Genomic DNA, 20,340 nt, shown 5'->3' with positions numbered 1-20,340 from the left:
TTATTACTATGGACAGTGAGGGGAGGCTGCCAGGCCTGGTTTATTACTATGGACAGTGAGGGGAGGCTGCCAGGCCTGGTTTATTACTGTGGACAGTGAGGGGAGGCTGCCAGGCCTGGTTTATTACTATGGACAGTGAGGGGAGGCTGCCAGGCCTGGTTTATTACTATGGACAGTGAGGGGAGGCTGCCAGGCCTGGTTTATTACTATGGACAGTGAGGGGAGGCTGCCAGGCCTGGTTTATTACTATGGATAGTGAGGGGAGGCTGCCAGGCCTGGTTTATTACTATGGACAGTGAGGGGAGGCTGCCAGGCCTGGTTTATTACTATGGACCGTTAGGGGAGCCTGCCAGGCCTGGTTTATTACTATGGACAGTTAGGGGAGGCTGCCAGGCCTGGTTTATTACTATGGACAGTGAGGGGAGGCTGCCAGGCCTGGTTTATTACTATGGACAGTTAGGGGAGGCTGCCAGGCCTGGTTTATTACTATGGACAGTTAGGGGAGGCTGCCAGGCCTGGTTTATTACTATGGACAGTGAGGGGAGGCTGCCAGGCCTGGTTTATTACTATGGACAGTTAGGGGAGGCTGCCAGGCCTGGTTTATTACTATGGACAGTGAGGGGAGGCTGCCAGGCCTGGTTTATTACTATGGACAGTGAGGGGAGGCTGACAGGCCTGGTTTATTACTATGGACAGTGAGGGGAGGCTGCCAGGCCTGGTTTATTACTATGGACAGTGAGGGGAGGCCGCCAGGCCTGGTTTATTACTATGGACAGTGAGGGGAGGCCTCCAGGCCTGGTTTATTACTATGGATAGTGAGGGGAGGCTGCCAGGCCTGGTTTATTACTATGGACAGTTAGGGGAGGCTGCCAGGCCTGGTTTATTACTATGGACAGTGAGGGGAGGCTGCCAGGCTTGGTTTATTACTATGGACAGTGAGGGGGAGGCTGCCAGGCCTGGTTTATTACTATGGACAGTGAGGGGAGGCTGCCAGGCCTGGTTTATTACTATGGACAGTTAGGGGAGGCTGCCAGGCCTGGTTTATTACTATGGACAGTGAGAGGAGGCTGCCAGGCCTGGTTTATTACTATGGACAGTTAGGGGAGGCTGCCAGGCCTGGTTTATTACTATGGACAGTGAGGGGAGGCTGCCAGGCCTGGTTTATTACTATGGACAGTGAGGGGAGGCTGCCAGGACTGGTTTATTACTATGGACAGTGAGGGGAGGCTGCCAGGCCTGGTTTATTACTATGGACAGTTAGGGGAGGCTGCCAGGCCTGGTTTATTACTATGGATAGTGAGGGGAGGCTGCCAGGCCTGGTTTATTACTATGGACAGTGAGGGGAGGCTGCCAGGCCTGGTTTATTACTATGGACAGTGAGGGGAGGCTGCCAGGCCTGGTTTATTACTATGGACAGTTAGGGGAGGCTGCCAGGCCTGGTTTATTACTATGGACAGTGAGGGGAGGCTGCCAGGCCTGGTTTATTACTATGGACAGTCAGGGGCGGCTGCCAGGCCTGGTTTATTACTATGGACAGTTAGGGGAGGCTGCCAGGCCTGGTTTATTACTATGGACAGTGAGGGGAGGCTGCCAGGCCTGGTTTATTACTATGGGCAGTGAGGGGAGGCTGCCAGGCCTGGTTTATTACTATGGACAGTGAGGGGAGGCTGCCAGGCCTGGTTTATTACTATGGACAGTGAGGGGAGGCCTCCAGGCCTGGTTTATTACTATGGACAGTTAGGGGAGGCTGCCAGGCCTGGTTTATTACTATGGATAGTGAGTGGAGGCTGCCAGGCCTGGTTTATTACTATGGACAGTGAAGGGAGGCTGCCAGGCCTGGTTTATTACTATGGACAGTTAGGGGAGGCTGCCATGCCTGGTTTATTACTATGGACAGTTAGGGGAGGCTGCCAGGCCTGGTTTATTACTATGGATAGTGAGTGGAGGCTGCCAGGCCTGGTTTATTACTATGGACAGTGAGTGGAGGCTGCCAGGCCTGGTTTATTACTATGGACAGTTAGGGGAGGCCTCCAGGCCTGGTTTATTACTATGGACAGTGAGGGGAGGCTGCCAGGCCTGGTTTATTACTATGGACAGTGAGGGGAGGCTGCCAGGCAAGGGGGAAGGTGGAAATTCTTTGCAGCCTGATGTGTGCAGTGGGCTGTGACTTAGTGCAAAGCCTTCAGTCTCAGTGAACTCAGTAAGTAGTGGTGTGTATCCCAATCTCACTTTCTCTTCTTCTCCTCTAATTGTCACACCTCTTCTCTTATTTCGCTCTAATTTCTCTCTCTCTTTCAACCCCCCCACCCTCTCTCTCTCTGTCTCTCTCTCTGTGTGAAAGTTGACAGCGCTGGGCAGCTTCCACAAGTCAGTAATGAGGGGTACTCTGGGGAAGCCCCTGTCCAAGGAGAGACTCATTGATCCAGACAGACCGACAGGCCGGCTAGGAGTTCCAAACCGCACAGCTCCCTCTCCAAAGCGCTTTTCCCCTGAGCACACACAGACAGGTTCGGTAGAAAGTTGGAAATTGAAAGTTGGAATTGATAGACGCTAAACAGAAAACAAGATCCCACAAAACCCAAAAGGAAAATTACAACTTATATGTGATCCCCAATCAGAGACAACGATAGACAGCTAGCTGCCTTCTGATTGGGAACCACACACGGCCAAAAACAAAGAAATAGAGAACATAGACTTTCCTACCCGAGTCACACCCTGACCTAACCAAACATAGAGAACAAAAAGGATCTCTAAGGTCAGGGCATGACATTAGGCTTCCTGTAACTTCCATCATGTGCACATTTCATATCAAATTAAATGTCCATTAGTTTCATGTGGAATTCTCGTCTCGTTACATTTTCATCTACTAAAATTAATTAGTAATAGTTATTGTGTTTTTTCCAGGGCATTTCGTCTCGTTATCGTCCTAGTTTTAGTCAGGAAAAGTAGGTTGTTGAGTATTTTTCATCATGGTTGTTGTTGACGAAATTAACACTGTTGTTGATGTAGCTTTAAACCAATGCGTTGTGATCCTCTTGCCAGGTCCAACCTCTCCCTGGTCTACTGGCCTGCATTTCCAATGTGAATGAGGTCATCCCGTCTCTCCCGGAGTCATGCCCCAGTAGTACGTCTAATAAACCCTGGGTTATATTCAGTCACAGTGAAGAGGATACGGTACAGTACAGTGGCGTGGGACGAGAGGTCTGTGAACAAGAGGTTCCAGTTCCTTCAAATTTCCCCCCGGTGCTATAATAGTCCATGGATACTGCTGCTTCCAGTACAGTTTGAGAGTGGAAAGCCAGAGGAAGTCCACATCAAGCAGGCCTACAGGATATGCCTCTCTCCCCCCTCTCTCTGTGTACTGTCATGTTTTTCCATGTGGGAGGGGTTGGACGGTTAGTGGGGGAGTGGATCATACCATGAGAAGGGGAGGTGGTGAGGGGGAGGGGTGCAGGAAACAGTGCGGGATAGCATTTCAGCTGTGACCTCTGACCCCTGTGATGTTAGGGCGCTCTGTGATCTGGGGCAGCAAATGGAAATTATGTTGCGCTGACAGAAGCTTCTGAGGACTGAGAGATGAATTGGTTTCTCTGTGGTGGAGCTGGTTAAGACAGGAGGGTAGTGGACTCGACTGAACCCTCTGTGGTGGAGCTGGTTAAGACAGGGGGGTAGTGGACTCGACTGAACCCCCTGTGGTGGAGCTGGTTAAGACAGGAGGGTAGTGGACTCGACTGAACCCTCTGTGGTGGAGCTGGTTAAGACAGGAGGGTAGTGGACTCGACTGAACCCTCTGTGGTGGAGCTGGTTAAGACAGGAGGGTAGTGGACTCGACTGAACCCCCTGTGGTGGAGCTGGTTAAGACAGGAGGGTAGTGGACTCGACTGAACCCTCTGTGGTGGAGCTGGTTAAGACAGGAGGGTAGTGGACTCGACTGAACCCTCTGTGGTGGAGCTGGTTAAGACAGGAGGGTAGTGGACTCGACTGAACCCCCTGTGGTGGAGCTGGTTAAGACAGGAGGGTAGTGGACTCGACTGAACCCTCTGTGGTGGAGCTGGTTAAGACAGGAGGGTAGTGGACTCGACTGAACCCTCTGTGGTGGAGCTGGTTAAGACAGGAGGGTAGTGGACTCGACCGAACCCCCTGTGGTGGAGCTGGTTAAGACAGGATGGTAGTGGACTTGACTGAACCCTCTGTGGTGGAGCTGGTTAAGACAGGAGGGTAGTGGACTCGACTGAACCCTCTGTGGTGGAGCTGGTTAAGACAGGATGGTAGTGGACTTGACTGAACCCTCTGTGGTGGAGCTGGTTAAGACAGGAGGGTATTGGACTTTACTGAATGCTCTCAAGCCATGGCTTGTCTTCCAGCCCCCAGCTACAGTAGGGGCGAAAAACACTGAGGCGGATTGTTAAGTACCCATGTCTGTTCAATGATGAAGTACAGTAGGAGGAATACTGTATGTGGAAGAGTTGTGTGGTGCCGTCTTAGTTGGAACATTTGACACAATAATGTACTTGTTCCTAACTTGTACAAGTCTGAACAACCGGAGTTCATCTCGCTGTTTATTAGCTCAAGATTGGCTGTATACTGTTTTATTAGAGCAAGATGCTCTTTGTGTGTTTTTGTGATTTGTTAGATATTCATCATTTTAAAATGGAATAAAGTACTGTACATTGTATGTCTTGGATGTGTGTCAGAGTAGATAGATAGAAAGCCTGCAGCCGGCATATTCTGTCCCACATGCTTCAGTCGATCTCGCTTCACAATATACTGCGTTTTCTTTATTCCTATCACTGTGTATTGTGAAGCTGGCTGATGAAACCATATGGGAACAGAATATGCTAACTACTACAGCCCATTATCTCCCCCTTGACTACTATCTTGACCTTGACATTCACCTAGAATTCCCCATTTAAGATGGCTCATCTACCATGATTCAGATTCATGAGACGCTGATATGTTCGTATACCACCACTTCATTGCTGGTTATTGTTTGTATATGTTTTGTATATTTTGTCCTGAATGTTCTTGCTGTTGGGCTCTGGTGGGTTAGATTTCCAAACTTGAAACGTACTTACCAGCTGTCCAGTGAGGGAAAAAAACATGGCTCCTCTAGCTAATTAGTGTGCAATGAGATTTGCTTGTTGTGAGATATTTGGTGAAATGTACAATATATTACCCTGGACTCTATGATTTAAGCAAGGAGTCAACTCAGGATGGCAGTGATGTTGGAATCTCAGCATTACAAATGACTCCAGTTCCTTGAATAGTTTCAGCAAATGGTATGTGCCAAGAAAGGCATATTTATTTCAATTTCTAATGCTCTTCCTGGGTTTAATATGATAGCAACCCAGCTCTCTGGGGGGTCTCGCTACCTAGCTTTACAGCAATATTAGAATTTGTCTGGAGAAGGAAGCTTTGAGCATACTTAAAGCACACTGTAGACAGGATACCTCCACGCCAATTGCTGCTGACAAAGGTGAGTCATGGTTAAAAATAAAGCTTTGCTTCTCGGTGACTGTTTGTGTATGTGTGTATCCTGTCTGCTTTTATTCACAGGATTATGTCTTGTTTTTATTCAGCACCTGCAGCAACTCATCCAAACTCACCTTCCACTGTCGCTACGCTAGCTCATCCAGACTCACCTTCCTCCCAGTCGCTAGTCTAACTTTCGTGACTGGAACAAATTGCAAAAATCGCTGAAGTTGGAGACTTTTATCTCCCTCACCAACTTCAAACATCTGCTATCTGAGCAGCTAACCGATCGCTGCAGCTGTACATAGTCTATCGGTAAATAGCCCACCCATTTTTACCTACCTCATCCCCATACTGTTTTTATTTATTTACTTTTCTGCTCTTTTGCACACCAATATCTCTATCTCTTCCGGCGCCGACAGAGATGGCCGCCTCGCTTCGCGTTCCTAGGAAACTATGCAGTTTTTTGTTTTTTTACGTGTTATTTCTTACATTGGTACCCCAGGTCATCTTAGGTTTCATTACATACAGTCGAGAAGAACTACTGAATATAAGATCAGCATCAACTCACCATCAGTACGACCAAGAATATGTTTTTCGCGACACGGATCCTGTGTTCTGCCTTACAAACAGGACAACGGAGTGGATCCTATGCAGCGACCCAAAAAAACGACTCCGAAAGAGAGGGAAACGAGGCGGTCTTCTGGTCAGACTCCGGAGACGGGCACAGCGCGCACCACTCCCTAGCATTCTTCTTGCCAATGTCCAGTCTCTTGACAACAAGGTTGATGAAATCCGAGCAAGGGTAGCATTCCAGAGGGACATCAGAGACTGTAACGTTCTTTGCTTCACGGAAACGTGGCTTACTGGAGAGACGCAATCCGAAGCGGTGCAGCCAACAGGTTTCTCCACGCATCGCGCAGACAGGAAAAAACATCTTTCTGGTAAAAAGAGGGGCGGGGGCGTATGCCTTATGACTAACGTGACATGGTGCGATGAAAGAAACATACAGGAACTCAAATCCTTCTGTTCACCTGATTTAGAATTCCTCACAATCAAATGTAGACCGCATTATCTACCAAGAGAATTCTCTTCGATTATAATCACAGCCGTATATATCCCCCCCCAAGCAGACACATCGATGGCTCTGAACGAACTTTATTTAACTCTCTGCAAACTGGAAACAATTTATCCGGAGGCTGCATTCATTGTAGCTGGGGATTTTAACAAGGCTAATCTGAAAACAAGACTCCCCAAATTTTATCAGCATATCGATTGCGCAACCAGGGGAGGAAAGACCTTGGACCATTGTTACTCTAACTTCCGCGACGCATATAAGGCCCTGCCCCGCCCCCCTTTCGGAAAAGCTGACCACGACTCCATTTTGTTGATCCCTGCCTACAGACAGAAACTAAAACAAGAGGCTCCCACGCTGAGGTCTGTCCAACGCTGGTCCGACCAAGCTGACTCCACACTCCAAGACTGCTTCCATCACGTGGACTGGGAGATGTTTCGTATTGCGTCAGATAACAACATTGACGAATACGCTGATTCGGTGTGCGAGTTCATTAGAACGTGCGTTGAAGATGTCGTTCCCATAGCAACGATTAAAACATTCCCTAACCAGAAACCGTGGATTGATGGCAGCATTCGTGTGAAACTGAAAGCGCGAACCACTGCTTTTAATCAGGGCAAGGTGTCTGGTAACATGACCGAATACAAACAGTGCAGCTATTCCCTCCGCAAGGCTATCAAACAAGCTAAGCGCCAGTACAGAGACAAAGTAGAATCTCAATTCAACGGCTCAGACACAAGAGGCATGTGGCAGGGTCTACAGTCAATCACGGACTACAGGAAGAAACCCAGCCCAGTCACGGACCAGGATGTCTTGCTCCCAGGCAGACTAAATAACTTTTTTGCCCGCTTTGAGGACAATACAGTGCCACTGACACGGCCTGCAACGAAAACATGCGGTCTCTCCTTCACTGCAGCCGAGGTGAGTAAGACATTTAAACGTGTTAACCCTCGCAAGGCTGCAGGCCCAGATGGCATCCCCAGCCGCGCCCTCAGAGCATGCGCAGACCAGCTGGCCGGTGTGTTTACGGACATATTCAATCAATCCCTATACCAGTCTGCTGTTCCCACATGCTTCAAGAGGGCCACCATTGTTCCTGTTCCCAAGAAAGCTAAGGTAACTGAGCTAAATGACTACCGCCCCGTAGCACTCACATCCGTCATCATGAAGTGCTTTGAGAGACTAGTCAAGGACCATATCACCTCCACCCTACCTGACACCCTAGACCCACTCCAATTTGCTTACCGCCCAAATAGGTCCACAGACGATGCAATCTCAACCACACTGCACACTGCCCTAACCCATCTGGACAAGAGGAATACCTATGTGAGAATGCTGTTCATCGACTACAGCTCGGCATTCAACACCATAGTACCCTCCAAGCTCGTCATCAAGCTCGAGACCCTGGGTCTCGACCCCGCCCTGTGCAACTGGGTACTGGACTTCCTGACGGGCCGCCCCCAGGTGGTGAGGGTAGGCAACAACATCTCCTCCCCGCTGATCCTCAACACTGGGGCCCCACAAGGTTGCGTTCTGAGCCCTCTCCTGTACTCCCTGTTCACCCACGACTGCGTGGCCACGCACGCCTCCAACTCAATCATCAAGTTTGCGGACGACACAACAGTGGTAGGCTTGATTACCAACAACGATGAGACGGCCTACAGGGAGGAGGTGAGGGCCCTCGGAGTGTGGTGTCAGGAAAACAACCTCACACTCAACGTCAACAAAACTAAGGAGATGATTGTGGACTTCAGGAAACAGCAGAGGGAACACCCCCCTATCCACATCGATGGAACAGTAGTGGAGAGGGTAGCAAGTTTTAAGTTCCTCGGCATACACATCACAGACAAACTGAATTGGTCCACTCACACAGACAGCATCGTGAAGAAGGCGCAGCAGCGCCTCTTCAACCTCAGGAGGCTGAAGAAATTCGGCTTGTCACCAAAAGCACTCACAAACTTCTACAGATGCACAATCGAGAGCATCCTGGCGGGCTGTATCACCGCCTGGTATGGCAACTGCACCGCCCTCAACCGTAAGGCTCTCCAGAGGGTAGTGAGGTCTGCACAACGCATCACCGGGGGCAAACTACCTGCCCTCCAGGACACCTACACCACCCGATGTCACAGGAAGGCCATAAAGATCATCAAGGACATCAACCACCCAAGCCACTGCCTGTTCACCCCGCTATCATCCAGAAGGCGAGGTCAGTACAGGTGCATCAAAGCTGGGACCGAGAGACTGAAAAACAGCTTCTATCTCAAGGCCATCAGACTGTTAAACAGCCACCACTAACACTGAGTGGCTGCTGCCAACACACTGACACTGACTCAACTCCAGCCACTTTAATAATGGGAATTGATGGGAAATGATGTAAATATATCACTAGCCACTTTAAACAATGCTACCTTATATAAATGTTACTTACCCTACATTATTCATCTCATACGCATACGTATATACTGTACTCTATATCATCGACGGTATCCTTATGTAATACATGTATCACTAGCCACTTTATACTATACTATGCCACTTTGTTTACATACTCATCTCATTGTACATACTGTACCCGATACCATCTACTGTATCTTGCCTATGTGGCTCTGTACCATCACTCATTCATATATCCTTATGTACATATTCTTTATCCCCTTACACTGTGTACAAGACAGTAGTTTTGGAATTGTTAGTTAGATTACTTGTTATTACTGCATTGTCGGAACTAGAAGCACAAGCATTTCGCTACACTCGCATTAACATCTGCTAACCATGTGTATGTGACAAATAAAATTTGATTTGATTTGATTTGATTTGACCTGTACATGACCATCTGATCATTTATCACTCCAGTGTTATTAACCTGCAAAATTGTAATTATTCGCCTACCTCCTCATGCCTTTTGCACACAATGTATATAGACTCCCCTTTCTTTTTTTTTTTTTTCAACTGTGTTATTGACTTGTTAATTGTTTACTCCATGTGTAACTTTGTGTTGTCTGTTCACACTGCTATGCTTTATCTTGGCCAGGTCGCAGTTGCAAATGAGAACTTGTTCTCAACTAGCCTACCTGGTTAAATAAAGGTGAAATAAAAAATAAAACTCATCCGAACTCACCTTCCTCTGTTGCTACTCTAGCTCATCCGGACTCACCTTCCTCCCAGTCGCTACTCTAACTCATCCGAACTCACCTTCCTCTGTTGCTATGCTAGCTCATCCAGACTCACCTTCCTCCCAGTCGCTACTCTAACTCATCCGAACTCACCTTCCTCTGTTGCTACTCTAGCTCATCCGGGCTGTATATAGCCTCGTTATTGTTATTCTTATTGTGTTACTTTTTATTTTAGTCTACTTGGTAAATATTTTCTTCTTCTTGAAGTGCACTGTTGGTTAAGGGCTTGTAAGTAAGCATTTCACGGTAAAGTCTACACTTGTTGTATTTGGTGCATGTGACAAATAAAGTTTGATTTGAAATTGGGGAGAAAAGGGGATAAAAATAATATATTTTAAAAACTCACCCAGACTCACCTTCCTCTCAGTCGCTACGCTAACTTGCCCAGATTCACCATCCTCTCAGTCGCTACGCTAACTTGCCCAGATTCACCATCCTCTCAGTTGCTACGCTAACTCACCCAGACTCACCTTCCTCTCATTTGCTACGCTAACTCACCCAGACTCACCTTCCTCTCAGTCGCTACGCTAACTTGCCCAGATTCACCATCCTCTCAGTCGCTACGCTAACTTGCCCAGATTCACCATCCTCTTAGTTGCTACGCTAACTCACCCAGACTCACCTTCCTCTCATTTGCTACGCTAACTCACCCAGACTCACCTTCCTCTCAGTCACTATGCTAACTCACCCAGACTCACCTTCCTTTGTCACTATGCTAATTCACCCAGACTCACCTTCCTCTCAGTCACTATGCCAACTCACCCAGACTCACCTTCCTTTGTCACTATGCTAACTCACCCAGACTCACCTTCCTCTCAGTCACTACGCTAACTCACCCAGACTCACCTTCCTTTGTCACTACGCTAACTCACCCAGACTCACCTTCCTTTGTCACTATGCTAACTCACCCAGACTCACCTTCCTCTCAGTCACTATGCTAACTCACCCAGACTCACCTTCCTCTCAGTCACTATGCTAACTCACCCAGACTCACCTTCCTCTCAGTCACTATGCTAACTCACCCAGACTCACCTACCTCTCAGTCACTATGCTAATTCACCCAGACTCACCTTCCTCTCAGTCACTATGCCAACTCACCCAGACTCACCTTCCTTTGTCACTATGCTAACTCACCCAGACTCACCTTCCTCTGTTGCTACGCTAGCTTACCGAGACTCACCTTCCTTTCAGCTCCTCACCTTCCTTTCAAGTTAGTTGGCAATTTAAACCGAATTGGTTACAGATTCATCACAAGACAACTCCATCGCTTACTATTCATTTTTCAATTACATTTCTCTTTTTAATGCAAGAGGCGATCGATCGATCATGCACAATCTCCCAATAACTCAACATCTTCGTCTCTACTTCTAAGGACATATCCTCCTTGTGTTGGGGATAATGTTACAAAGGTAGCGTGTTATGTAATCTGATACATTTTTATGAGTCACAAGTAATATAACGCTTTACTTTCCATTCATAGTAATATTGTAAAAGTATGTCATATGTAATATATTGCTATTTCAAGTAACTAATCCACAACAACTGTCTTCAATTTTCATTGTGATTCTAATCACTAAGACCTGGCCTTGCATTATCAGTTGAAAGAAATGAAAGATAAATCTTACTGTAGACTGGAAAAGAGAGCCTCTTCAGGACCGCTTGAGAGCACAGTGTAGCTCATTATTGTTCTTATTTCTGTTCGTTTTCAATAATCCTCTGGCAATGTTTTATTAATTGAATAATGTATTCCTTTTTCCATTTCATATTCACTGATGTGCTTTAATGGTGCTGCGAGAGGATAAATATTCTAAAGAACTTCTGCCCTCATTTTCCCTCGGCAACCGTGGCTTCAATCTATCATTCCCATAATACATCTGCAGGCGCTGAAAACCGTTTTCATCCATTACAGAAGGTTATCTACAGTCACAAGCTTTATCATTTTGCACCCGATGGGGATATTATTTGGTTATTAAACCCCACATTATATTTTTTTTATCTGGGATTTCTCAGGGGAATTATTTGAAATGTTTTAATTATACAGTATTTGTCTAAATTTCCCATTGACAGCGAGGTATGATTTGATCTGAAGATATACTCTACTAAGTTAAAATCATACAGGGTTGATCTCCCTTCCAAAGCACAGATGAATGTGGACATATAGCGCATAACTATATTGTTCTTCATCACTTTTAATGTCTCATAAATGTCTTTCATTTGTCTGTTTTTGTTGAAAGGTTCTGTATTGCTCGGTCAGAATGGACATCGTCAGCAACACTCACTACTATCACTAAGATCTGGTACATGTCAGCCCTGAGGCCTCAGCAGACTTTAATTTCCCCTTTCTCTCTGTCTCAGATCAGGCCCCTATATGCTTTACATGTATATTTTAGCATAGGATTTGTCTTAATTACGTCATGCATACAGATGATAGTGATTTGGCACCGTTAGCGTCTCATACTAGCTATACCTTGTTTAAGTGACCTTGGATGACTGAGACCATTAGTGATGAAAGATTAGGAAAACTCCTCATCACCTTGTAAAATGCACAATAGCTGATTTGGCTGCGACGATGATGATGTTTCTCATTGTGTAACTTGTGAAATGTCATTATAATATTGTGCCTTGAGCAAATCCCATTATAATGAAGCAATCCCGTTATCATGAAGACATGTTTTCGTTGTGTCATTTAATCATACTCTTATGACATCCATGTAATGTGAACCATGTGCTGCTTCGCTAGTGGTATTTGTGGCTGTAGCAAGTTGTTGTCATGCTGTTAAGTCCCTCTCAGCTTTCCCTATATGAGAAAACCATGCTTGCATTTTGGTTATTTCACAATCACATAGTTACATTCTCACCACACATGTAATGTGAACCAGGACTCTGACATATTGTATCTAATGAGTGTTGCTAGTGTCTGTGCTTTTGTATTGCTGTAAAGCTGTGCCTTTCAGATTGCTTTAAGTTGTTGTCCCCATGGTGCACATCTCTGTTGAATTCAGACGTCCCAGTGCCCTGACCTGAAGGAGCCTGTCAAGCATTCATAACACAAACAACCCTCGTTAGCACGCCTCTGTGAGCCTTGTTAGTGCTCCTCTGTGAGCCTTGTTAGTGCTCCTCTGTGAGCCTCGTTAGCGCGCCTCTGTTAGCCTCATTAGCGTGCCTCTGTTAGCCTCATTAGCGCGCCTCTGTTAGCCTCATTAGCGCACCTCTGTTAGCCTCATTAGCACTTCTCTGTTAGCCTCATTAGAGCGCCTCTGTTAGCCTCGTTAGTGCTCCTCTGTGAGCCTTGTTAGTGCTCCTCTGTGAGCCTCATTAGCGCGCCTCTGTTAGCCTCATTAGCGCGCCTCTGTTAGCCTCGTTAGCGCACCTCTGTTAGCCTCGTTAGGCGCCTCTGTGAGCCTTTGTTAGCGTGCTTCTGTGAGCTTCGTTAGCGCGCCTCTGTGAGCACAGGGTAATAGAGCATGAGCAGGAATGCCTATGAGCCATCTGAGCAGTGACCTTTGAACTTAAGGGGCTCAGTGATCCTGGTGTGTTGTTATTCAACTTTTAAAATCCATTCTTTATAGTACAAAGTCTGACTTGGGTCACAGTCTCTATAGGGCATATGTAGCAATTATCTTTTCTATTAAGGGAACTTAGTTATGCAGAAGCTGTTGGTGTCCTTATTATACAGAATTGTCTCACAGATAACTCTCTCTGTGCCTCTGTGTCTCTGTGTCTCTCTCTCTCTCAGGGCTCACGTGTCTTCGTGACCGCCTCACGTTCCGTTTCTGTCAGACCCTCCAGTGGCTTGGCCGATGCCACCTGCCCGCCGTGCGGACACAGTGCTGCAAGACCTGTGGCCGGCGTTCCCGTGGCAACGAGCGCACGTCCCGTCGCTGAGGTCAGCGATCAATATAGGGTGTACACGGTCACCCACACTCTTACACTCTCACACGCACAGACATGGACACGCACAGACATGGACACGCACAGACATGGACACGCACAGACATGGACACGCACAGACATGGACACACACAGACATGGACACGCACAGACATGGACACGCACAGACATGGACACGCACAGACATGGACACGCACAGACATGGACACGCACAGACATGGACACGCACAGACATGGACACGCACAGACATGGACACACACAGACATGAACACACACAGACATGGACACGCACAGACATGGACACGCACAGACATGGACACGCACAGACATGGACACGCACAGACATGGACACACACAGACATGAACACACACAGGCATGGACACACACAGACATGGACACACACAGACATGAACACACACAGACATGGACACACACACACACAGCACATACAGATGATCAGGTAGCAGCTCTGGACCTGCAAAATTGCAGCGTCCATCTTGTCCATCTGTCGTTGAAGGGTGAATCTTGAGCTGGATACACACACAATTTCTCATACAGGTCTAGTGTCAAATTGGTAGCTACTCTCACCCTGCTGTCCTGGCTGCTGGGTCAGAGCTGCTGGGTCACATCTTCTCAGTGCTGTTGGGATAGAGCCACAATTCTGGGTGGTAGGAAAACTATACCTGAGCTGTGCTTGATTAGTTTGCCTGGTATAATGGAACCAATGGAATAGTCCCAAAGGTGCTAATAGAATTATATCAAGCACTCCTCAAAAAATGATTTTACACATAGTAGGATGGGAGCACATGACACAACACAAATTCCTCCAAACTGTATAATGAAGAAACATGGTTGTTGCTCTCTCTACTGTTGAGATAAGGATGTATGTGTTTGTTTGCACTTTTCTCTCTGATGGATCCAACTGTTATTCTGTTTTGATTGTGAGAAATGGTGCAGCTGGAACACGTGGTTTAGTCATATGTCTGGTTCAGCCAGTAGCAACGTGGACTGGAACATGTTGTTTAGTCATATGTCTGGTTCAGCCAGTAGCAACATGGACTGGAACACGTTGTTTAGTCATATGTCTGGTTCAGCCAGTAACAACGTGGACTGTAACACGTTGTTTAGTCATATGTCTGGTTCAGCCAGTAGCAACGTGGACTGGAACACGTTGTTTAGTCATATGTCTGGTTCAGCCAGTAGCAACGTGGACTGGAACACGTTGTTTAGTCATATGTCTGGTTCAGCCAGTAGCAACGTGGACTGGAACACGTTGTTTAGTCATATGTCTGGTTCAGCCAGTAGCAACGTGGACTGGAACACGTTGTTTAGTCATATGTCTGGTTCAGCCAGTAGCAACGTGGACTGGAACACGTTGTTTAGTCATATGTCTGGTTCAGCCAGTAGCAACGTGGACTGGAACACATTGTTTAGTCATATGTCTGGTTCAGCCAGTAGCAACGTGGACTGGAACACGTTGTTTAGTCATATGTCTGGTTCAGCCAGTAGCAACGTGGACTGGAACACGTTGTTTAGTCATATGTCTGGTTCAGCCAGTAGCAACGTGGACTGGAACACGTGGTTTAGTCATATGTCTGGTTCAGCCAGTAGCAACGTGGACTGGAACACGTGGTTTAGTCATATGTCTGGTTCAGCCAGTAGCAACGTGGACTGGAACACGTGGTTTAGTCATATGTCTGGTTCAGCCAGTAGCAACGTGGACTGGAACACGTTGTTTAGTCATATGTCTGGTTCAGCCAGTAACAACGTGGACTGGAACACGTTGTTTAGTCATATGTCTGGTTCAGCCAGTAGCAACGTGGACTGGAACACGTTGTTTAGTCATATGTCTGGTTCAGCCAGTAACAACGTGGACTGGAACACGTTGTTTAGTCATATGTCTGGTTCAGCCAGTAGCAACGTGGACTGTAACACGTTGTTTAGTCATATGTCTGGTTCAGCCAGTAGCAACGTGGACTGGAACACGTTGTTTAGTCATATGTCTGGTTCAGCCAGTAGCAACGTGGACTGGAACACGTTGTTTAGTCATATGTCTGGTTCAGCCAGTAACAACGTGGACTGGAACACGTTGTTTAGTCATATGTCTGGTTCAGCCAGTAGCAACGTGGACTGGAACACGTTGTTTAGTCATATGTCTGGTTCAGCCAGTAACAACGTGGACTGGAACACGTTGTTTAGTCATATGTCTGGTTCAGCCAGTAGCAACGTGGACTGGAACACGTTGTTTAGTCATATGTCTGGTTCAGCCAGTAGCAACGTGGACTGGAACACGTTGTTTAGTCATATGTCTGGTTCAGCCAGTAGCAACGTGGACTGGAACACGTTGTTTAGTCATATGTCTGGTTCAGCCAGTAGCAACGTGGACTGGAACACGTTGTTTAGTCATATGTCTGGTTCAGCCAGTAGCAACGTGGACTGTAACACGTTGTTTAGTCATATGTCTGGTTCAGCCAGTAACAACGTGGACTGGAACACGTTGTTTAGTCATATGTCTGGTTCAGCCAGTAGCAACGTGGACTGTAACACGTTGTTTAGTCATATGTCTGGTTCAGCCAGTAGCAACGTGGACTGTAACACGTTGTTTAGTCATATGTCTGGTTCAGCCAGTAGCAACGTGGACTGTAACACGTTGTTTAGTCATATGTCTGGTTCAGCCAGTAGCAACGTGGACTGGAACACGTTGTTTAGTCATATGTCTGGTTCAGCCAGTAGCAACGTGGACTGGAACACGTTGTTTAGTCATATGTCTGGTTCAGCCAGTAGCAACGTGGACTGGAACACGTTGTTTAGTCATATGTCTGGTTCAGCCAGTAGCAACGTGGACTGTAACACGTTGTTTAGTCATATGTCTGGTTCAGCCAGTAACAACGTGGACTGTAACACGTTGTTTAGTCATATGTCTGGTTCAGCCAGTAACAACGTGGACTGTAACACATTGTTTAGTCATATGTCTGGTTCAGCCAGTAACAACATGGACTGTAACACGTTGTTTAGTCATATGTCTGGTTCAGCCAGTAGCAACGTGGACTGGAACACGTTGTTTAGTCATATGTCTGGTTCGGCCAGTAACAACGTGGACTGGAACACGTTGTTTAGTCATATGTCTGGTTCAGCCAGTAACAACGTGGACTGGAACACGTTGTTTAGTCATATGTCTGGTTCAGCCAGTAGCAACGTGGACTGTAACACGTGGTTTAGTCATATGTCTGGTTCAGCCAGTAGCAACGTGGACTGGAACACGTTGTTTAGTCATATGTCTGGTTCAGCCAGTAGCAACGTGGACTGGAACACGTTGTTTAGTCATATGTCTGGTTCAGCCAGTAACAACGTGGACTGTAACACGTGGTTTAGTCATATGTCTGGTTCAGCCAGTAGCAACGTGGACTGGACCAGCGTACTGATTTAGCATACAGTTGTTACACATTTGTTAACTACCAGATTACCTTGTAGCTCGTACAATGCTTTGTATTGATAGCAGCTGATGTAGCGACTAGTACAGGTAGAATAAGCAACACCACTTGTCAAGTTGGTTCCCAGCTTGTGAACAATGCTTTATAAAGCAGCTATGTAGTGTAATTACAGTTTCATGAATGCTTATAAAGTGAGTAAATTAAAAAAGCCAAATTCTTTGACAATGGTGCTGCGAAAATAACCTGGTGCTAGAGGCGTCCTCAAGCGTCAAACCCCGTCAGGTCAGGTGTTGGCTGACCAGTGCCTTTTCTACTTGAATCCTGCCCTCCATTAAGGTATTTGTCTCTAAATTCTGCCATTTTAGTATTTGACATTTTAGAATTTGTCTCTAAATTCTGCCATTTTAGAATTTGTCTCTAAATCTCAGTAGAATTCAGTTTTGACCTCATGTACAGTAATGGGAGAATTGTTGTTCAGTGTACAGGGGAATAGAATCATTAGAATCATGTTACTTTTAGCCATTCTCAGAGAATTACGGAGGGCATAGAGGTTTTAGAACAACAGCACAAGGGAGGAATATATGAATTGCTCATTTAAGTTATCAGTGCATTGCTTTTATAAATTAGAATGAATCATTTTGTATGCCTCCAAGAATGAGTATTTCTTCTGTCATTTTGATGTAGTGAGTGGCTGTAATATTTTGTTTAGGCAATATGCAAACACTTGACCCGCCTCCCTAATTTATGCACTCTGTGTAATTATTACTAATGATGATACATTGTTCTAAGAATTAATTTCCTGTCAAATGTTTCGCTTTTAAATTAGTTCTTTCAGAATTCCTTTGTTTTTGAGGATACTCTGTTAAAAAACAACAATATGTTTTCTCATCGCGGCTCTGATAAATCATCAATACTTACAGTAGTTTAAACTCTGAGACCTTTATTCTTATTCACCTTTGTTTTAACCACTTTTTTTGACGATTTTGTTTATTTTGTAAATCTGTGACCACTGAGAGATACTGTATATGTGTCACTTTTGATTTTGAAATGTCATTTTTAGTTTGACCATACACATTAGAGTTGATAATGATGATAAATCTTCAGCAGTCCTTTACGTTTCTAAAGACTCAGAAGTAGTTTATATCACTCCTGATTCAGGGATCCTTTTAGTCATGCAACCTGAGGAAATTAGGATTTACCACAAGGTTCTGACAGATGAATGATTAGTCTTGTAAATGTTTTGCTTTATAAGTGATGTATCCTCTATGTACAGTCATATTTTTCCAGCAGCTTCCCATTCCTGTAGTGGTAGGACAGAGGTTATTCTATGCTCTGGGCTATATTGGCACCATCTGTAAGCGCTGTGGTGAGGTTGACCTCTGAACTTCCACCTGAGGTTGATGGTGAGAACCAGGGCGGAGTAGCTGCCTGAGGCTTTCCTGCAGTGGGTATGTGGCATACTACTGTTTGTGAAACAAAGTTTGTATATTCATCTCTAAAGAGCACAGGGAAAGATCTCTTTTGTTGTTTCATCTTGCCTCTTAACAATGCTCGGCATGTTCAACAGCACTCAAACCCATCCACTTCCAAAAGCAATTTAGTCATGCTTCTTTGTGTTCATCAATAGTTTATTTTGTAACATAAATGTTTGTACTTTACATTTTGTATTTATACCACTTCAAATAAAACATTTGAAAATAAAAACCCAGTTTGATGCATTATTCTGCTGTGTTTAATGATTAAAAAGAATAATCCATGTAAGGTGTTTCCATTCAAAGCTACAGGGAGGCCGGTTGTATTTCATGTCTCCAGTCAGAGAAAGTCACAGATCTGAAACTCTTTATGCAGGCAGCTTTTCACTTGAGACGATTCAGAGCAGAAGCCAACGTCCTCAGAGGAAGTAAAACACTGGCTGAGGGTTTTCATGGACCAGTTTCTTTTCTTCTTTTTTTGTAACAGTACAAACAACAACATACAAGACACTCACCAACACCCACAACATCAGCCCTGCCCGGACCCAACTGCTCACACCCTCCATCTCCAACCTGCACCATTTTGTTTCTCTCTGTCACACATGGTCATGCACTTTCAACATTTAGATATATGAAGCACCTGACCTTTCCATTGTGTTAACGATGGAGGATTGGTTGATTTCCAGTTTCGTAAGTATACGTTTTTCAAGATGATTGATGAGAAAATGATCGTCCAACCCATCGGGTATCTCACTGCACCTTCATGTGTCTTGAAATATGCAGACAGACAAATTAAAAGTAGATTTACATTGTAATACAGCCAACAGCCAACTTTGTCCAACATATAAATAAAAACAACACTCTTTTCCACCCAGCCTTCGTTATCTCAGACACATGGACTGGTGATTTACGCTTTTTCAATTAACAATCATTTAGATAGGTAAACAAGTGGTGGAGTTTTGATGGAAGGAGCCCCCTCTGAGATGTTACAATACTTAAGTTCAGAGTTATTTTTTTTACTGTTGCTATGAACAGCTTCATTCTGTAATCACATGGTGTCGTTTTGTGAGTTCTCTTCAGTAACAAAGCCTTGAAAATGAGCTAATAACCGTTATTTTGTTTGTCAACCGTTGATAGCCTTAGTAAGTAAGCATTTCACCGTAAAGTCTACACTTGTTGTATTCGGCGCATGTGGCAAATAAAGTTTGATTTTATAAGCATTCATAACCATTGATAACATTCATAACCATTCATAACCATTGATAACATTCATAACCATTGATAACATTCATAACCATTCATAACCATTGATAACATTCATAACCATTCATAACCATTGATAACATTCAAAAAAAAAAAATAATCTGCCCATTTTCGTGGTATCCAATTGGTAGTAGTTACAGTCTTGTCTCATCGCTCTAACTCCCGTACGGACTCGGGAGAGGCGAAGGTCGAGAGCCATGCGTCCTCCGAAACACAACCCAACCTAGCCGCACTGCTTCTTGACACAATGCCCATCCAACCGAGAAGCCAGCCGCACCAATGTGCCAGAGGAAACACCGTACACCTGGCGACCTGGTCAGCGTGCACTGCGCCCGGCCACAGGAGTCACTAGTGCGCAATGAGATAAGGATATCCCTGCCGGCCAAACCCTCCCTAACCCGGACGACGCTGGACCAATTGTGCGCCGCCCCATGGGCCTCTCGGTCGCGGCCGGGTGCGACAGAGTCTGGACTCGATCCCAGAATCTCTGGTGGCACAGCTAGCACTGAGATGCAGTGCCTTAAACCACTGCACCACACGGGAGGGATAACATTCCCGCCA

At 45.7% G+C, this 20,340-nt stretch overlaps 2 protein-coding genes across 2 annotated transcripts in view; both read left to right on the top strand.

Moving 5' to 3' along the window:
• The window catches only part of adamts7 (ADAM metallopeptidase with thrombospondin type 1 motif 7), a 172,360-nt gene extending 156,489 nt beyond the window's left edge, over positions 1-15,871 (top strand). Inside the window, exon 24 of the mRNA XM_090223052.1 lies at positions 13,457-15,871. Coding sequence (XP_090079178.1) covers positions 13,457-13,605 — 149 coding nt within the window. The 3' untranslated portion in view covers positions 13,606-15,871. The remainder of the gene's footprint in view (positions 1-13,456) is intronic.
• Positions 1-20,340, top strand: part of LOC110506946 (neuronal acetylcholine receptor subunit alpha-7) — an 82,513-nt gene that overhangs the window by 11,564 nt on the left and 50,609 nt on the right. The window lies entirely within an intron of this gene.

This window comes from Oncorhynchus mykiss, chromosome 26 (assembly GCF_057628025.1).
Source record: "Oncorhynchus mykiss isolate SJ-2025 chromosome 26, ASM5762802v1, whole genome shotgun sequence".
Lineage (NCBI taxonomy): Eukaryota > Metazoa > Chordata > Actinopteri > Salmoniformes > Salmonidae > Oncorhynchus > Oncorhynchus mykiss.
The sequence above is the reverse complement of the archived record's forward strand: the minus strand, read 5'-3'. Positions and strand labels throughout refer to the sequence as shown.